The following is a 20544-nucleotide window of genomic DNA, read 5'->3' as shown; positions in this document are numbered from 1 at the left end:
ATAATAATAAGTATTTAATTAAATGTACACATGTGTGTGCGCAAAACAACTACAAGGTAAAAATAAGGCTCCCCAACCAAAACGAAGAAAGAGTTATCATATGCCTATTGTTGGTAATATACAAATTGAATCAATGCATCAGTAATTCCAATACAGTAGAATCTACAAAAAATTACAAGATATATACGTGACTATAATATCACATCAGCCCATCGTATTGTTAACAGCAAAGCTTTCAAACCTTCGTCGAAATACACTTCTGGAAAACGAAAACTGCCGTAGCTCTGCAGGAAGTTGATTCCACAAACGTGCAGAGCGAATAATTAAAGATCTTTCGTATAAAGATGTGAAAGAATTAATTGTGAGTTTCTAGTAGATCTAAAGAAAACAAGCCGATCTCGCAGGAAACCGGTAGTTCAGAAATTACCGATTTATAAAGAAATGAAACAACACGTTGCTGAACATAAACATTAAACGGCACTCCTAGGAAAATCATTGCCTGTTCCGAAATATGTTCAGATCGGCGCATGTTTTATATATATCTTACAATCATGTTGAACAGTTTTTCTACTTTTACAAAAAGTTCATGCGTTGTACCCGATATCACTTCTATACCATAAGAAATGATCAATATTAACATAGAATAAGAAAGCTTTTTCTTGACAAAGAGGGGCAAATAGAATTCAGTAGAATACAATTTCCGAAGCATATTAACTGCTCTTGGGTATAACGCATCTATATGCGCTGAATAATCAAGTTTTGTGTCGAGTATAACTCCTAAACATTTTAAACGATCAACGAACTCAATCGACAGTCCATTAAGTTGTATATTAATACTACTATTCAGACGACACAATGGACCCGGAATCATTGCTTTGGTTTTAGAAACATTCACAACAAGGTTATTGTTACCTAACCAACATGATATAGAGCATAAGGTAGTATTTATATCACGCTCTAACTTAGCGCTAGATGTACCTATAAAAAGTCAATGTATGTCATCAGCACACAAAAATGGACGACTACTGCTATTATATAACGAACTTCCAATGTCATTGACGTATAAAACGGAAAGAAGAGGGTCTAAAATGGAACCTTGAGGTACCCCCTGTATATATGACATCTGCTGGAAATAACACTGTTAAGGTAAACGTACTGAGAACGTACTGAGAACAGCGCAGCTTCTCTATTAACCTCGAATGGTCTACAAAATCAAACGCCAGGGCAACAAGAACACTACTCTCACCTCCATCAACAGTCTCCCTAATCAGATCCGTTAAATCTACTAACAGAGAGGTGGTACTAAGTCCACGCCTGAAGCCATATTGATAACTATAGATAAATTTATGGTCATCAATAAATGCCTGCATTTGCTCCCGTATGAGGTGCTCAGCAACTTTAGAAAGTGCCGGCAGAATACTAATGGGCCTCAAGTTATCCGTAGTATAGATCTCCTTAACTTCGGGAATGGGTACAACCTTTGCAACCTTCCATGCTTGTGGAAAGGCCGAAGTGGTGAACATTGTATTAAAAAAAATGTGTCAATTGGTTAGATATGTATGGGTAAATAAGCTTTAAAAATTTAACAGGAATACCATCTACACCCACTGATTGTAATTTAACTCGCTTAAATGCTCTGAAAACATCAATCTCGAAAACGCAATTAAAGGAAAACGCATAATCAAGTCTGTTATTATCGGGCAAGTCAACATACGCATTACGAACATGATGGTTTTCGGTAAAATATGCATTGAAAACATTAACATCAAAATCCGTTTCGAGGTTACTGTCACTACCAACGACACCGCCAGCACGAAGCTGTCGCCAGACCAGTGTTTCGTCTAGTCCACTAAAACGTTTTGTGTAGAATTTCCTACGTTCATTTCTAAGAACAGACTTAGCTCTGTTTCTAAGGGTACAATATACTGCTCTATTTATTTAATTTGAAAGAGTAGTTTTTCTTAAGAATTCTGACCAGCCGCACAGAGGGGAAACATATGCCTAAAGTTGCTCAAAACTCAAAATATGAAAATCGTTTTTTATGAAAAAAATGTTGATAAACGACAACCGGACTCTTTTCTACATTTGCTATAACCATCCTCGACTTTGTAAGATTAACCAATCCAATGCAGCAGTCGATTGAACTCAGCCATACTGAAAACAAAAAGTAAATTTTCGAAAACTAAGAAATTAGGTGAACATTAAAATGACATTATTTTCGCGAAAATTTACATTTTTCAAGGTTTATTGTTTTTGTACAGTCTCCGAACAAGATTAGCATTTAAAATTTTGAGATTGATTTTACATCTTTGCTCTTAAATAATGGCGATACATATCCTCTTTATGAAAATTTTTTATGATAATTTTTAAGATTACTACAATTTCAATAGTGAAAAAGTCTATTTCCCCGTCGTTTCCCGACCATAGTTTCTTCTAATGTTTTATGCGCTTGAGTCTCAAATATCAGATTCAATCATAAAAAATTGCGCATATTTGCGCCATTCCGAAAAAATCTAATTTTTCTTAACTAAAATAGGAAATATTTTTTTTATGGAATTGCAAGGTTTACTCACACTAAATTTTGTTCCGCCTTATAACCGGGGCTATTATTTATCTGACTAAACCAACACCTATCAAATATGTTTGCATTATTCAGAAACATTCGCGGCTTTTCTCATGTGAATTGAGAAAAATTTAATTTAAGTAAGTTTCAAAAAATAAAATTTGAAATGAAATATATGTATATGGGACTATATATACATCTGTAACAATTTGTTTGAAAATTGGCTCAATATTTTTTTAGGCTTGTTCAGGTTGCATGTGTCAAATTTAAGTGATTTTGGTGAATTTTTATCTCATATCAGATGCGAATATATATGGAAGCTGCATCCAAATCTGGACCGATTTTCATTATTCTCTATAGGATTAATCCTTGTACAGAAGATATGCTTTGTGCAAAATTTTACATCAATCCGACTGTAAATGAGCTTTCTAGGGCTTTTGATCAACTTTTAACACACATTTCCTCTCTGTGAGCCGACCCGATGTAAAATGGTGTGGCATAACAATAATAGCATATTGCTATGTTATGTAAATCATTACATATTAGGTAGATTTCTTTACAACGTCAACAACAAATAAAAAGTCAAATTTTTCCTTTTGTTTTTGCTTCATCTGAAAAATCTGTTTAATCATTTTATCTGACGAAATGGCTGTCTTAAAGACGGTGAAACTAGTAACCTCGAGTAAGCAAAGAAACACAACTATAACTTTACAATCCCCCGGCAGCGGTTTCTTTTGTACCGGATTGAGCCGAAACCATAGTGTTTCGGTCAGCAACTACCAACCCAGCATCTACGTAGGTTTCTATTCTGCTACAACAACCTTTCTAGGATCTCAAGATCTGCAATCTGACACTAATATTGTGGCTTTTATAAAGTAAAATACCTTAAAAGGAAAGAAATCAGCAAGGTCCGCTTTAACGAGGTATACAAGAAGTCTGACAATTAATAACGGCATTTAACTTCCAAAAATAATTATTTTTTTCTCTAAAATATATCTCAGACACCCAGACACATTCGCCAAAACAATAAAATGCATAAATTTTGCTGCTAATTTTACTAATTGTACGGTAATACTCATATTTCCTTGGGACGTACGTATACTTTCGTAAGTATCATTTTTTTGGTTTTTGTAAAATTTACCGTTATTTATATTATGGAATATACTTTTGTTGTATTAAACATTGCTTATTAGTGAGAAGAACTATAACTGTGTACTTGGAATTTCATAAATATCATTGTTTATCCTAAATCCCGAGATTTATGGGGCGTACGTATACTTATGTAAGACTGTGTACATACATAGGTATAGAATTCTGCTATCTAAAATATTTTTGTACCATAAATTAGTATACTAAGAGTGTTTTATAACTTAAATACATCACAAAATGCTGTGCATTTCAATAAAAAATATCATACAATTGTAATGAGTAATTGTTGTAAAAAAACATACAAGTGATGTGATTGGGGACAGATAAAGCAAATATTGTGCACACACACTTACCTGAATGTGCAGACTGTGAATTGGGGGCATCGTGTTCAGATGGAGTTGTGGCACCAGATATGTCCAATGGCATTGATTGTTGAACGCCACTAATATCAACTTCCGGCTTCTAAAATACAAATAACAACAGAAATGGCGTAAATTATTAAAGTTAAACGTAAATTCCATATTTTATGGATACATACAATTTGCATATGTACATGGCCATGGGTATCATCTAAACTGTCTGAATCTTGTGGGTTATGGTCTAAATCGTTATTTGACGCTTCCTTCAGCAGTTTGGCTGTATGCAGCGAATGTGCGGCCAAACCACCAAGAGCGCTATTCGTTGCCGAGCTACCGAATGTCATTTGGCTCATTTGTGATAGAGTTAAACCACCCGCTGTGGCAGCATCCAATGATGTGTTATGATCTTCGGAATTGGTACGTTCACCCGAACCTAAAAGTAGAAATTGTTATTATTTATTATACACACATACACAAACAAACAAACATTTAAAACTGACAGTGCGACTGCAGCAGCGTACACATATCGTTTCGTTATGATACGTACCATTGTTGGATGACTTTCGTAGACGTTTTCGCCTGGTTGCCGGTGAGGCGCCCGCGCCTAATGGTGATGGTGTGCGTCTTAATTGTTGGTGGTGTTGTTGTTGTTGCTGCTGCTGTTGTTGTGAGGTTTGTGTTTGACTATTTTGTAGCTGCGCGTGTAATTGCTGTTGATGGTGATGTTGCTGCTGTTGTTGTGCCTGTTGTTGTTGTTGTGCCTGTAACTGTTGATGGTGCTGTTGCTGCTGATGTTGTTGTTGCTGTTGTTGTTGCTGCTGCTGGTGTTGTTGTTGTTGCTGCTGGTGTTGTTGCTGTTGAAATTCTGTACTGCCCCACAAGGAGTCGCTTACACTACCAGTACCACTAGTGCTGCCAAGACCTCCACTACTATTGCCCCCACTACTGGCACTACCACCAACCACATTATTGCCGCCGCCACAACCACCTCCAACTAATTCGGTGGCATCATTCGATGATTTACTTTCTGATTTTGTCAAATTGGCAGGATCGGTGGGCATTTCTGCTAAACCTTTGATTTTGAGCATTTCCGCCGTTTTTAATATATGCGGCAATTGTTCTTGTGACACATTCACCTCGCCGTAATACATAAAATCGACCATTGTTTTCAAGTCATCATATTGAACATCCTTCAAAATTACGATGGGATGTTGACATGGATTCGAAGTGAAAAGTGTCTAAAAAGAAAAAAAAATTTTGATACTGACGCATTGCAAATGAAAAAAAAATATTTTTTATACAAAATATGTCAATAAAAGGTACTCGGATGACGCCGGGCTTGAAAATACCAAGGCGTTAACACAAATTGTAGATCTCACTAATTCTTTAGATTACCTTTAAGTCCCAAGGACTACCTATGGTGAAAATTTCAGCCCGATGCGAGGGCCCCTAAACGAGACTTAAGCCGAAATGTTAATGCTGAAATTGGGAACAGGAAAGTTTTTGCTTCCAAATCATCAATTTCGATGTTTAACATCTGACAATATTTTCCAAGGAATATCGAATAGGGAACATTGATATAGACCAAAATATGACCTAAAACAAAACGGAAAATGGACTCCATTAAACGTGTCCCCCTGTTGCCGAAAGTGAACGCCAAGAACAACAGATGCCTATTATTTCGGTCAACTAGGTCACCTCACTAGCCCATAGTGAGGAATTGCAAGGGCGAAGAACAACTTGCTGTCGTAAAGTATTTGCTTGGCTTACTAGTCGCCATAATCCATGGTAGAAGAATGAATGAATATAGGGCACCTCAGGGATATTCTTGGGAAATAGTGTTTTACTTATTCTTGACTGTTAACACAATCTTCATTTTCTACGATTTCATATAAGTTTTAAACCGTGCCAGTTACTCGATATAGACTAAGGCCATGTTTATATTATAGTTTTTTTCTTGGTTAACCTCCTTTAAGATAATTTATTGAAATATAAGCAATGAAATTTACATTTCAAACCCACTGGGTTTGTTAAATCCGCTTATATATAAACGTACTATAATCCATATAAATAGACTATGTTTGAACTTGAATAAAGTATGAGCGAAATATTACGACGTTCAAAGTTAGGCCAATGCCAATCACTCCTTTCGATAGTTATCGCGCCCTTCAGACACTAAGTAGGTCACTGTGGGATTTTTATAGAGCTTTTCCATCAGGAAACATAAACTTTCTCTTGATAAATCATTATATCGCTTTAAACAGGTAAATATTTGCAAACTGATTGCAAAGCCCTTAAACTGCATCTAAGCGGAAATTAGGAACTTTGTGAACTTGCAACTTCATGTACGTTTTTGGCCCAATCAGATACCCAACTTGTAAGTTTTCATGCTCATCAGTTATTTGAGTTGGTTCAGATAGCGTTTCTTATAACTTTTAGGGTCATCACCTCAGTAAGTATGGACTTACAAACGATTTTTTTTTGCCTTATTAAGGCGTAGGTCATTTATAGTGATATTTAATTAATTATCTTTCGAGTTGAGCTTATTAGACCTATTATATACATTGAAAAAAATAGGAGTCTACCGAAGTCCCACGCATTCAACCATTACGCTACGTTTCACGAGTGGTTAAGCCGATCTTCAGGCGTATTGAATGTTGTTTTTGTGGCAGACGAAGGCAAAGCTTGGGAACTACTATATATATCGCACTATATATATCGTACATGCGAAATTATGTCAGTTAATTGAAACTCCAAACTTTTCCTATAGTCCTGCTTGGTAATCCCATTTTTCAATGTTCACAAATACTATGGTAAGTTTTATTCCTACGTCATTAGTAATTGTTCTCCTATATCAGGCGATTTTTGATCATCATTATTGTCTACTAAAGTTTTTTGACAAGTTGATGGTGGCTCAGAACGCTAAGACGCCGGCAACCTTGACACTCAGTTGTCGGAGACCCAGGTTCGAATCCCAGCCTGGCTCATGCAGAAATTATTTTTGTGAACATTGAAAAATGGGATTACCAAGCAGGACTATAGGAAAAGTTTAGTTCCAAGTTCCCAAGCTTTGCCTTCATCTGCCACAAAAACAACTTTCAACGTAGCGTAATGGTTGAATGCGTGGGACTTCGGTAGACTCCTAATTTTTCAATGTACATTAGAATCGCGATAATTCGAACCTCAATAAATCGAAAACTTGAAGCCATTTCCTTCGCATTTTAATCTCGCTAAATCGAAAAGCTCGATAATTCGTATAAAATGGCTGGTCCCTTGGAATACGAATTATCGAGATTCTACTGTATATAATAGGTCTAATAAGTTCAACTCGAAAGAGAATTAAGAAAATTTTTTTGTTAGTTTAGACAGCGGAAGAAGTGGTTAGACATGACTTGTCTTCGAACTTGATTTAAGTTTGGACAAAATAGTTTATTAATCCGATCATGAGTTATCGATCGCTCCGTCAAGCCAGATAGGCGGCGGAAGGACGTGGCTAAATCGATTCCAAATTGTAGGAGACGGATTTTGTCCAAACATATGGGTCTAAATTAATCATTTGGAAGGGGCCCATTTTAGAAACATGAAAATATATAAACTCCTTACAAAAAAGGTTGAAGAGACATCGTCAGTTGCTTTGTGATTTTTAAACCTCGTCAAAATGATTGTTCCTCGAAAATACAACTAAATACATCAGAAATAAAAATGATACATGTTTGCTTTTCCCATCGCGTATTTGTGACGTTTTAAAACACGTAGCTTCGAAGTTGTTAGTACGACGGCATTAGGAAACATAATACTTCACACATTTGCAGTCATTTGCCAAGCAACTGACGATACGGAATTCAGCCATAATAAACAGGTCACAACTGACCACCAGTTTTTCCTACTTATAGGTTCAAACTATCGGGTATGTTCTGTCACACACTTCACCTCTCAACTCTCACTTCACGCTTTAAGCATTTTATTCATCCCACTTACGCTTATTTTTCGAGTATTTTATGGACGGAGTACGGTGTATTGTTATTTTTAAATTCCGTAATGAATCTCAGCCCCAAGAAATTGGCAAAAAATAGGAGTAAGTGGGCTCAACAAAATACTTCAGGCGTGAAGTTAGAGGTGAAGTGTATTTCAGAACATACACGAATTTTTGAATTTGGTGGTTTTTAGAGGAATACATTTAAGTCAATGTTTCCATGGTTTTGGGTGCTTTCCCTAGCAAAAATCAATTTTTTTAAGTTAATCGTTACCGAGGTAGGTATATTCGTAAAAACGACATTTGTCAACATTAAAAAAGATTTCCATTTAAAATTCAGATTTGCGTGCAAAAAATACTTACATTGAAATAAGCTTTTTTCAGAAAAAATCTCAAATTAAGGGTATGTTTCTAAAAAATGTTTTGACATCGACATTTATACATTTGCTTAGTCACCATAGAATTCTATGTTGATTTGGTAATGTTCGTCCACTGTGTGTGGTTATCACTGTAGCCCCCGAACGAAGTGAGATACGGCAATACCCTAAGGGCCATTATTATATGTTTTCTTTTACTATCGGATGGATTTGAAAACACAAAATAAACCAATTTGGAGGCATTAAATATACAATTTTTACATTAAAAGTTAATGCCAAAAAGCTACTCCTTGAAATTTAATCATCGCTTTTAACTTTAAGTTATCCGGAACGCTATAAATCTGTTCGGTAAATCCAAACTATAACAAAAGAAGACTTATAAAAATTGGGGTAAGATATTTTAGTTTTTTTTTTTTAATTTTTTACGTTTCAATATTTTTTATATATGTTTCTCAGTTATCAGAAAAAGTCCCCATGGACAATTGTTTACTTCCCAGGTACTTTGAGGATTTCAAGTAGAAGATTTTACCGGAGATAAAAAACAGGTAAATCTCAAAAAATAGTTAGCAAAACTGAAATGGCTTTAAAAGATCGGATTTCCTCCAAATAATTTTATGTTGTTGTAACCGGGACAAAAAGGACATATTGTGGGAGAATTTTGTTCCGTTGTTTTTTACAAGAGAGAGCTTCCAAATAGAGGAGAAAGGTTGAAACATCAACAAAGATTGATCTAAAATAATTTCTTAAGTTCTAACGAATGACTTCGTTGCTGCGGCGGCTTCGTCTTTTACTATGACACTCCTGTTTGGATTTCCCATCTTAGTAAAACAGGAGAACACTGCAAATATTTCAAAACAATTACCTCCCTAGAAGCTCCAAAACTCAAGCACTACCTCCACACTACCCTGAAATCAGTACCTCCACACTACCCTGAAATCAGAAATCAGGTTTTCAGCTACTAAAATTTCGCACCGGAAGCTTAAAAGGTTTGACAAAGTTTATGTAGACGATTAACTGCGAGTTAAGCAAGCTAAACTCTGCCAATAATTAAACATATACCTAAATTTAAAATGGTTGAGCTGGACACGTCGTATTATGATAAAATGTTGTTTGAATACGAAACCATTACGTAGAAAGAGATAACCAAAGCAGGCAGAGCAATGGCGATCACTAAATATCCCAAGATTTTCGGAGTCAAATACGACATGCCACAGCTATCTGGGACAAACTAACGCAGTAGTTCTATAAGCTATTGGGTTCAATGTGATCCGCGAATGTTATTGCCTTCTCACAAATTTACAAGAGAAATTACTGATGCCTTAAAAAATTACAGTCAGGGAAGCCAACTCTTCCGATGTATAAATCGTTGTGTTAAAAACCACCACAAATCTCTACTGACTAAGACCCAATCCCACGACGGCCGGTTCTATGTACCGGATTGACCTGAGGAACCATCTTCTCGGCCAGGGGCCGTCACCTCAGCAACTTCTTGTTCGTGTTCGTCTTTATTTTTATTTTGGGAGCGGCATGTCCCGGAATGCCTGCTCCGGATTCTTTTGGTCCTCCCGGGCCATGGTTCTGCACCGTTTGTCAACGTCTCATCCACCATAGGTCGGTGTCAATGAGATGCAACGGGTGCCAAGGATGGGTGCATTTCTGAAACTGTTCAGGCCTCACCTGCCTGAGGGAGTATTACGACAGGGTTTATGTTGCCTCATGCTGCGCCAATATGAACCCCAGTGAGTCTTCATCATCGGATTATGAAACACCCCGCAATCTCCCATACAGCAGTATCAGCAGCAGCCGTTAACACCGCGTATTGCTGTCCCAGTTCCTGAGGATGTTACATTCTTGCAGTTTAACTGCGATGGTCTTCGAACCAAGATCAATGAGATCGTGGACTTTATGAGTCGGAGAAATATTATGGTCGCGGCGATCCAGGAAACGAAGCTGAGCAACAACTGCAGTCTTCGGAGTTGTGATGGATACAATGTTCTTCGCCAGAATCGTACGAGAAGTGGGGGTGGAGGGTTTGCATTCCTACTGCACCAGTCTGTCCAGTACAGACCTATCTCGCCTGAGCTAGACTCTACTGACCCATACTTGGAGTGTATGGGGGTAGCGGTAAGGTGTGGATCCGCCGAGATAGAACTGCTGAATGTGTATATCCCGCCGTCAATAGCTGTGCCCCGCGTTATTTGCTTAACATCAGGCCTCTGTTGCGAGGTGATAACCGGCTGGTCCTAGGGGATTTCAATGCACATCACGAGTTATGGCATTCAGCTCTAGGGAATGACCAGAGAGGGACAGATCTGGCTGAGCAAATAGATAACTCCACATTCTGCACTGCGAACGAGGACGTACCCACCAGGATTAGAGGAGACTGCCACAGTTCGCCTGACATATCCATCGTGTCACCTGGTCTGACGAATGATGTGACATGGCAACCCGTCATTTCCCTTGGGTCGGACCATCTCCCAATCCTCATCTCCATAAACAGACCACCAGACTTCATAACCTCTGAACGCCGCACTTTCATTAATCATGGAAATGCGGATTGGCACGGTTTCAGAGAGTTCACTAATCAACGCTTCAGAGAACTGCCCAGTCCCTCTGATGTTCTGGTAGCAGAGAGGAAGTTCCGAGACATCATCACTGCTCCAGCCGCTCGCTTTATCCCTGCTGGCCGAATACCTGAAATAAGACCAAATTTCCCAGCAGAGGCGACGGGATTGGTGCGCTGGCTATTTCTGCCAACAATTTATCGAGCACCCCGATAGCGACCGGGCGAAGAGAAGTGTTTTGCGTCGTTTGCGATCTCTACCAGCCGAAGAAGAACCGCCACAATTTACGATGGATGATGTTGCAGATATTATCCGAGGCGCAAAGTCATCCAAAGCGCTTGGACCTGACGGAATTTCTATGGTGATGCTAAAACAGCTGGATGACCCAGGAGTCGAGTATTTAAGTAAGGTCCTCAACTTATCGCTAGCCACCCTAATAGTTCCCGATGCCTGGAAGATGGGCAGGGTGGTCCCGCTGCTGAAACCTGGCAAAGATGCCAGTAAAGGTGAGTCGTACAGGCCGATTTCACTTCTATCGCCAGTAGCAAAGATACTCGAGGCAGAGTTGCAGATCATCAACACGGGTTCCGGAAGCAGCACAGTACCACAACAGCACTGCACGTCATTTCCACATATATTGGACGAGGACTCAACCAGGACAAACCATGTCACAGAACAGTGATGGTAGAATTGGATCTGACCAAAGCGTTTGATACGGTCAGCCATGCTAGGCTGTTCGAGGATATCGAGAATACTATCCTCCGGCCTTGTCTGAAACGCTGGGTCATCAACTATTTGTGTGGTCGCCAGTCATACGTGGAATTCAGAGACAGGAAGTCCAAACCCCGTAGAGTGAAGCAGGGAGTTCCCCAAGAAGGGGTGATATCTCCGGAACTGTTTAACCTCTACCTCTCTTCAATTCCACGCCCTCCCGACGGAGTTGAGTTAATTACGTACGCGGATGATTGTACACTCATGGCGTCAGGTCCCAATATCGGTAACGTTTGTGAAAGGCTAAATGCCTATCTCTTTGATCTTGTAGAGTTTTCCGCGCGAGGAATATGAAAATATCCACCACTAAGTCAACAGCCACACTGTTCACCACATGGACGGCGCAAATGAAGCTCCCACTGAATGTGCAGGTCGACGGTGCAACTATTCCGACCACAAAGTACCCCAAAGTCCTAGGAGTCACATTCGATAGCATGTATAAGTCGTCCCAGCATACTACAGTTATCTGCTTGGATGCAATAGGCAAGACCACCCAAATCACCATCTGGTGGATGTGCCTGAACCCCCAGGCGAGTTAGGGAGGATTATAGAGATCTAGAGAGAGAGGTCCAAAGATATAAAAGAGAACCTCTAGATCAACGTGCATAAAAGGCAGGTTTAAGAGACATTCATACTGATGCGGTTGCAGAGGCTCTGGCAGCCTACAGTGTGAATATAGTCCTCGAAGATCATCCACCACCCGTGGCAGCGGTAGAACAGCAGCTGCCAAGACAAACGAGAGTCGTGTTGGCGCAACTTAGATCTGGTTGGTGCAGCCGCCTCAATTCTTACTGGACCAGGATTGATGGCACGCGGAATATCTGCCCAGCATGTCACACCGGTCCGCATACTACGCAGCACCTGTTTAACTGCCCAGCCAACCCGACTGACTTAACTTCTCTAATCCAATTCAGGTGGCGTCCTTTCTGAGCTTGGAGCTGGAGGCAGAGCCGAATCAATAAAATAAAGATTTACATGTACTTGTAGAAGCTGATACAACAACTGACTAAGCCGAAAAAACAGTACGAAAATGTGTAAAAACGGCAGGGATTGTCAATTGTAACTCGGAAAGAGAGAAATTTAAAAGATCGAACATACATGTTTTTATACATTTCTTCATGAAAATATCCGATTGCCATGCTTTTATAGGTATACTAGCTGACCCGGCCCGCGTTGCTCGCCCGTTTTTGAGGTCCCGGTATAAACATTTACAACTACAACTTTTTTCTACAACGGATTTCTACTACCAGCACACCAACTAATGATGTAGACCACAATTACCAATGTCATGTTTACCAATAATTATAATATCTGAAATTTCACGTTTTGGTCAAAATAGCTGTGGGGGAGGTCACCCGAGACCACTACTTCCCGTTATACTATGAGAATTTGCATTGAAAGCTGTTATTTCGATATTTTGAAGAACTTTGGCTGATTTCCCAATCGATTGTTTTGGAATTTTGGTCAAGTGCCATTTCAAATTATCGGAATTTTACTGTGAAAATTGTGAAGTTGACCGCAATGTCTAACTTATTGAATCCAGTTTTTATAGCGCTTTTAAAGACACGCGTACTAACATTACGGATATTATCTGCAATTATAAATTTTTGAGAAAAAAAAATTGTGGAACGCGATATTTCACTTCCGCGATGATCATTCAGGGTCAGGGTAATAATTACCATAGCATTGCAAACAATTTTTAACAATAGGTTGAAAAATACCTTCGATTTCACGTTTTGTTAAAAAAAATTGTGTGGGAGGTACCCTGGTCACTCCATTGACCACTATAAAAAGTAGTTAAAAACCTATTCTCAGACCTACAAACTCCACATACAAAATTTCATCAAATTCGGTCCAGCCGTTTCGGAGGAGTTCAAAGCCGAACACCGTGACAGGAGAATTTTATATATATATAGATGATCTGCCATCACTCGTTTTCGTTTGCTTCAAAAGTGATGACAATAAACAAATTTGCGTAAAAATCACAACCGCCACATTGAACAGCTAAAATCGCTAGCGTAGCTATTTTTTAAAAGTAATCGCTGCAACTCGTAAACAATGTTTTTGGCACGCCAAAAATCACCACAAGTAACGGGAAAAACACCAAGTTGACATCCCTGATTCCAGTGTGAATGTTGTATCATGCAGCAGCAGAACTATAGCTGCCTAGAAATACCAATAGTAGTGCAGTCTACCCAATTCTTACTTAACAAGGTATGTGGTACAGGTGTAAACAACAAATTATACCTTATCAAATATCCTGTCAAACCTAGGCCATGTTTATATTATAGCCTTTTGCAGGATTAACCTTCTTAAATCCGGTTATATATAAACGTACTACTACTCTAATAGAATATTGAATATTTTAAATTCACACCAGGAAAAACGCACAGCTTTTAAAGGGAGATTTTATCGCGTACATGTTGTTGGACTGCAAGAGCTTTACAATGGTACCCACTCAAGGCCACGGAACTTTGAAGGTAATTATCTTGGACAATATGGACTTCTAGAACAAAAATATATATTGTTGTACTCATGGCGCCACTGGATACTTTTGGCAAATAACTTTATATTCTGTGGGATATGAGAAAGTCTTCGGTTTCCACTTCTGCTGTTTGTCTGAAAAGATTGCCCCTAGAAACACAAGGGGCTATTTCTATGGTGAGCATTGCGGCGCAGGTTGGGTCCACGAATTTATGGAATAAGATTCAAACTTGTCAGAATGCCGCCCTGAGAACAGCAACAGGGTGCCTCTTTATGTCATCATTGCGACATCTACATGAGGAGAAAGATTCTTCCAGTATTGCAACACAAAGAGATGCATTCGTTGCAGTACTTGCTCGGATGTTACCGTGAGAGCCATCTCAATGACCATCTGGTGGGTAGGCCCGAAACTCGCAGGAACATCTAGGAGGATATTAATTTTTTTTCAGTTTAACATGTATAACAAAACCAATAGGCCATTAAATGAAATACACTATGGATATAGGCAAGGCCTTGTTGAAATACACTATGCTTAAAACAGTGACTCACTACTCCAATAAAAGGACAAAGGTCTAAACCGACGACATAGAGGAAGAGGTCCAACTATACGGGAGAGAACCCCTAGGTCAACAGGCATATCAAGTAGGTTTAAATAGCATTCACTCGGACGCAGTTGCTAAGGTCATAAGCAAATATATTGTGCATAAAGTCCTTGGAGTACATTCCCTGAGTAACGTCAGCTGCCACGGCAAAACAGTGTAGTTTTGGCTCAACTACGCTCGGGATATTGCAGTCGCATAAATACTTCTAGGGAAAGAATCGATCGCACCGTGCATAACATCTGCTCAGTATGCGGCATCGGCCCGCACAACACACAGTACCTTTTCAACTGCCCTGCCAAACCTACTCATATAACTACAGTGGATCTGTGGTTACATCCCATTGAAGCGGCCACTTTCCTTGAACTGGAGATAGACCTAGAGCCAGAAGAAAGAGCACACAAACATACAACAATAAAAAGTGTTACAACAACAATGGTAGTTTTTAATCGCACCTTTTGGGAAAATTCTATATTTTTTCCGAGATACCTCTATTTATTCTGATATATACATTTTACCCAGGATATGTAAACTGTCCGAGTTAAGGACCTTCAAACCGGGGCGTGCCTTCATCGCTTCTTTCCTTTGAAATTTTTCGACAAGAACCTCTGCTTCTGTCCCAGGGTTAGATCAAATATCCTATGAATATCTAAAGAGATTGTCCCCATCCGCGTTAAAAGCCTTTTTTGATATATTGTGTGATGTGTTTAAGAGTGGTGAAATCCCAGAAAATTGGAGGTTTGTTAAAATCTCCTCAATCCTGAAGCCAGGGAAGGACCCAACTAAAATAGAAAATTACAGATCTATATCGCTCCTCTTGGTACGTCTTAAATGTCTTGAGGCTAGTTTATGCTTTAAAATGTGAGGGCAGATACACTGAGATCTAAATTGGATAACATGGGGGTGAATGGCGCGGTTGTCTCATGGATTTCAGATTTTCTCCACAGGAGAAATCTTGTCCTAGGTTCTCCGTCAGTGGCGAAGGATCATGTTCAACATACCTTAGCAGTAGTATAAAGGAAAAATAAGTGTTTGAGCATCTTAGGCGGATGTAAAACAGGCGTGGATCCACGCAAATCCCAGCAACTCTTGAGGGCATGTTTAGGTCTAAAATAGAATATGCATCATCTACTCTTGCCAATGTAGGTAAAGGCTCTATTAAAAAATTAAAACCTCAATTAACAATTGTCACCAGTCCCGTGTCTGTACAAATCTCACACACACACGACAAACATTGCTGCTGATGACAACTTTTTTAAGGGAATAGTCTCAAAAAATACTGATGCGGACAGCTTGATAATTGGACATCTGTATAGAGGGAAATTTAACCAGCTCAAAAATAAGGGGTTTCAGATCTTTACGGATGGTTCTGTTTCCCCCAACTTCTCTGGCTCGGCTTTTATTCATGAGTGGTCTGGTATAGTTTTCTTATTTCGACGATATAACGTTGTCCTCAATGTCGGTTGAACTTATATCAATTGTCAAGGCACTTGTATATGCCGTTAACAATCAAATTCGGAGAGTAGCCATTCTTTGTGATTGTCTTAGTGGTCTCAAAGCGATTAAAAGCAATTGTAAGTAAAGGTAACTACCTAATAGATAGAATTAAAGAGATCGGGTCGCAGATTGATACACCATTGACTACCTCTGATGTAATTAACCACATTACTCATATTCTATGGTCAGAGTGGGGAGATGAATATAAAAACCGATGCCTATCCAGCTCCTCTCATTTTTTCACAATCTTTCCTGAGGTCACCAAGCGTCCGTGGTTCCACAACCCCATATCTGCTCCAGTGGACACAAAACGTTAAACCGAATTTTTGCTTCCTTTGGTTCGGTTTAGGGCCAGAATATTAAAAGATTTAACTTGCGGCAAAGATTTATCTTGCGAAATTCCAAAAAAGGGCCTTCAAAGTACTGGAAAAAACCCTAAACCCTATAAGAGGTTCTAGCTGGAGTGTACATTTTAGGCGAAAGAGATTATAACTCGTAGACATGTTTCGCATCTGTACATAGAAGTTCTTTAATTGCGGTAGAAGGCTGGAAACTTATTGGAATCTTTTGTTTAAGGGTATTTTTCTGCTAGGAAATTTGTTCCCTTGGCTTCCTATTCTCATATGGAACATATGACAGATCTCAATATTTTCCCTTTTTTTCCAAAGAAACTGCAACGTACGATTTTTCAGCGGTGTAGGTATCATCGTCTTACCAACATTTGTCAATTAATGTTATAATAGACACATCCGAACAAACATGCAGCAGCTGGCCGCATTTGCTGACTGCAGAAAGACGTACCACCATTATAATCACTTGCCCATGCAAAATACATATATTCGAAACTCATCAGTTATGATTAATTGATAATTAATAACAAATTAACATACTCACCTGAAAGTAAGAACTACATGCTGATAGCACGATTTTATGCGCTTGCAATTGTCGCCCCTCAGCAGCTAATGTCACATCAACCAAAGTGCCATTGTGTAGTAGTGATGAACAGACTGATATAAAGTTCGGTTGATGGTTGTTCCAACGTAAACAAAATTGTTGCACGGACATGATGATGATGTTTCGTGTTTCTGTCTCCTCTTCTTTAGTATCTTCAATAATGAAATGACGCAGTTGATATTGCTGTTGTTATATCAAAGATTTGAGACAATGTGACAATGGATGAAGAAGACCACATTCCCTTTGGTTACAGATATGTTGCTCCGGATACTGTGCTATCGTAAAGATTATCCTTTTGTTTCCTATAGTCTTGAGAAGTAACACCAATTCCACCGAGAATGATGACGCAACGATGTATTTTCCTCGGTCAGAGACACTCACTCGCACACACTTTCTTTGATTTTTCTTTTTTTATTCAACACGAAAAAGTTTCTGGCGCTTCCAAAGCAGCTATAAAGCTGCTTAGGCTAATAAGAATTTCTTATTTTGTTCAAATTTAATTAAAAATACCTTTGCAATATATCAAGAAAATCAGAAATTATTGATAAGGTTCGATAGCACAAAAAGAAGAAGACAAAAAAGAGTTCTCGCCCGCCGTGTCTCGTTGGAGGAGGAACACAAGACGAAAAAATCCGTAATGAAAAATACCAACCAGCCAAAATACACACATACAGCAACAAACAACAAATTCTTCTCAGTCGTTGTCGACTTCACCGACGACCGTTGTGTAGGAGCTCGGAACGGGAGGCAAACAGAGAAGCGCGGGTGTGTGTATGTGCGCGAGTATTTTGACGTATTGTCTGACGTCGGTTTATTTATTCTTTTCTATTTGTGTTTTGTTGCTCCTCGATACCAACCACGACACGAGACGGAGACGTTGTTCACCAAGAAAATCAGTGGAAACAAATATATGAATAAAATAATTCTCACACCGTCCATAGTTTTCCTCTTCTTGACACCGCCAACCCGTTCACACCATCCACAAACTTAAACGCACACACAAAAGATCTTCTTTCTTTGATTTTTCCGAACCAGACCGTTTGCTTTAAACTTGATTAGTTATTGTTTTGCTTGCTGTTTTTAAAAATTCTCTCAATCAAGTATTTTGCTTTTTTCGTATATTATTTTGCTGGACAACGTTCCCGACTGGAAGCGTGTTGTTTTTGCTTAGCGATAATTAAATTCATTATCACAATTTCTTCTTTACACACGCACACTAATACACTACCGAATCATTCTCTGTTTTGGCAAAAAAAAGGCCAGAATTAACGAAAAATGTACAGATGGAGAAGGGACAACACAACAATCGAAACCAAGCTCAATCCAAATAGCAGGGTGAAAGGGGTAATTTTAATGTTTTTGAAACTAACACAGAGTTGCAAATCAAAGTACTTTGTTCTTTGACGTCTTTGTTTATTTCATACTTCTTTAACCAATTTTCGCACATAAAAAAATCAATTAATTATTTTTATTCTTCTATGACGTCATTGTCACATAAATTCACAGATTTTTATATTTTTAATGTATTCCTTAATAAAAATATGTGGACAACATCCAGTCACAATAATCCAGTGTTGCAAAAATTATGCACAAAATAATGATAAATGACGTCCCACACAACAATGGACAAACATCAGAGTTGCAATTTACCAAAGGAACCACGATACGATTCCACAATATCAAAAAAAAAAAAAATAATAAATTCAGGAATTAAAAACATAAATTCAATAACATATGCTACATTTATACATTTTTCACAATTTAATAATTAGTATTTGCGTTGCACACACAAAACCAAAATGGCGCGTTCTTTATACTTTTTTCTAATATTGTTTTGTTGTTCACATCTTGCACGGTTTCGATTATTCGTAATCCATAAGCTACAGAATATTTATCCACTGAATTGTCCTGTGCTCGATACCGTTTTCTTTTTTCACTTGCAAAATTTATAATAGAAATTAAAGTAAAATTAATTGCAATTGACAACTATCCGTATATATGGGAAAGAATGAGGTGTAAAGAAGCAGACGAAGAAACTTGATGAGCCCCACAATTAATATGAAGACGCCGTTGGCAAGTCGACAAAACCACAAGTCGATTTTTTTTTCAGAACGCCGTTTGCACTTATACTATGTTTACATTTACGAAAACCACTCGATTTCAACTGTCAATTCCATTGCTCAAACGTCAAATGAAATCCGGTTAATACTTGGTCTGTTCCTTTACTTTTGAAAATGGTAAAACCGGCAAAAGTAGTAAAAGTTGTAAACTGTTCCCATATGAATTACATGGTGTCAGAAGTAAAGGAACGCTTTTCGAGTAAAAAATGGTAAAACTTGAATATTCTTGCACGTAAAGGAACAGAGCAACTATGTTTACATTTACGAAATCACCTCGATTTCAACTGTCAATTCTTTGCATATACGTCATATGAAATCTCATGTAAAATCCATTGGATTTCATTTGACGGTTAAGCAATGGAATTGACAGTTGAAATCGAGTGGATTTCGTAAATGTAAACCAAGCATTAGAAAAAAATAGCAAACATGGGTAGAAAACGTACAATCATGGTACAATTACAAATGTTGATGCATCGCCAAATGGTCTCTTGTTGTCCCTTTTTCTCGCTTGTGTTTGTCTATAAAGTGAACACATTATATCTCTTACTTACCGAATCATATGGTTTTTTGTTTTGATTTTTCATGGCGAATTCCTAGTTTTTTGACGTTTTAGATTCGATCAGCTGGGCTGAGGCATCTACCTTTGTAATTGTACCATGAGTGCATACTAGCTGCGCGCTCTCTTGTAAAATTCATAAGTGAATTCATAGGAAAAGATGTACTCCAACGGCAAATGTACTGTACACTTGTAGTGATTCAACTGCATCCACGGATGCAAACTTTTTGCTGGGTACCCAGTAAAAGAATTGGAAGTTGTGCACATAGTACAGTAAAGTAGAGGTAGGCCAGTAGTGCGATTCTGTAACACATTTTTTGAGTAACACATTTTTGAGTTAAATTAAAACCCAAAATTATGAATGAAAAGTTCAAATAAAAGTTGACAACACTCTTGCTATCGGTAGAACTTTACGAGGTTTTTTATTTGTCGATAACTTACCGAAAAACATCGGTAATAACCGAAATTATAAGCATTTTGATTTTACCGACAATTGTCGGTAACTCAAAAAATGAGTTAGAGAATCGCACTACAGGTATGAAAATCGCTGAAAAATACAACCCTGCAGCCATGGCTTA

At 38.4% G+C, this 20544-nt stretch overlaps 1 protein-coding gene and 1 long non-coding RNA gene across 17 annotated transcripts in view; one reads left to right on the top strand and one right to left on the bottom strand.

The window, feature by feature from the left end:
* The window catches only part of BtbVII (BTB-protein-VII), a 76823-nt gene extending 57473 nt beyond the window's left edge, over positions 1–19350 (bottom strand). For 2 of the 16 annotated variants that reach the window (XR_012412423.1, XM_073982059.1), the window contains exons 1-5: positions 19108–19340; positions 17231–17800; positions 4619–5309; positions 4251–4504; positions 4066–4174 (exon numbers count right to left, since the gene is read on the bottom strand). Coding sequence is in view for 12 of the 16 variants with exons in the window: in XM_073982059.1 (XP_073838160.1) it covers positions 4066–4174; positions 4251–4504; positions 4619–5309; positions 17231–17401 (1225 nt within the window). In the remaining 4 variants the exon portion in view is untranslated. The other 14 variants (XR_012412421.1, XM_073982057.1, XM_073982058.1 and 11 more) reach the window with 13 other exon arrangements.
* On the top strand, positions 14431–19328 carry LOC141401695 (uncharacterized). The gene is made up of 3 exons (XR_012412425.1): positions 14431–15847; positions 15900–16319; positions 16443–19328. It is a non-coding gene; the product is annotated as an uncharacterized lncRNA (long non-coding RNA).
* Positions 19351–20544: the final 1194 nt, after the last annotated feature.

The sequence above is a fragment of the Musca autumnalis genome, unplaced genomic scaffold (assembly GCF_047663935.1).
Source record: "Musca autumnalis isolate F117 unplaced genomic scaffold, ASM4766393v1 scaffold_4, whole genome shotgun sequence".
In the NCBI taxonomy this organism is placed as follows: Eukaryota; Metazoa; Arthropoda; class Insecta; order Diptera; family Muscidae; genus Musca; species Musca autumnalis.
This window is presented reverse-complemented; position numbering and strand designations above follow the sequence as displayed.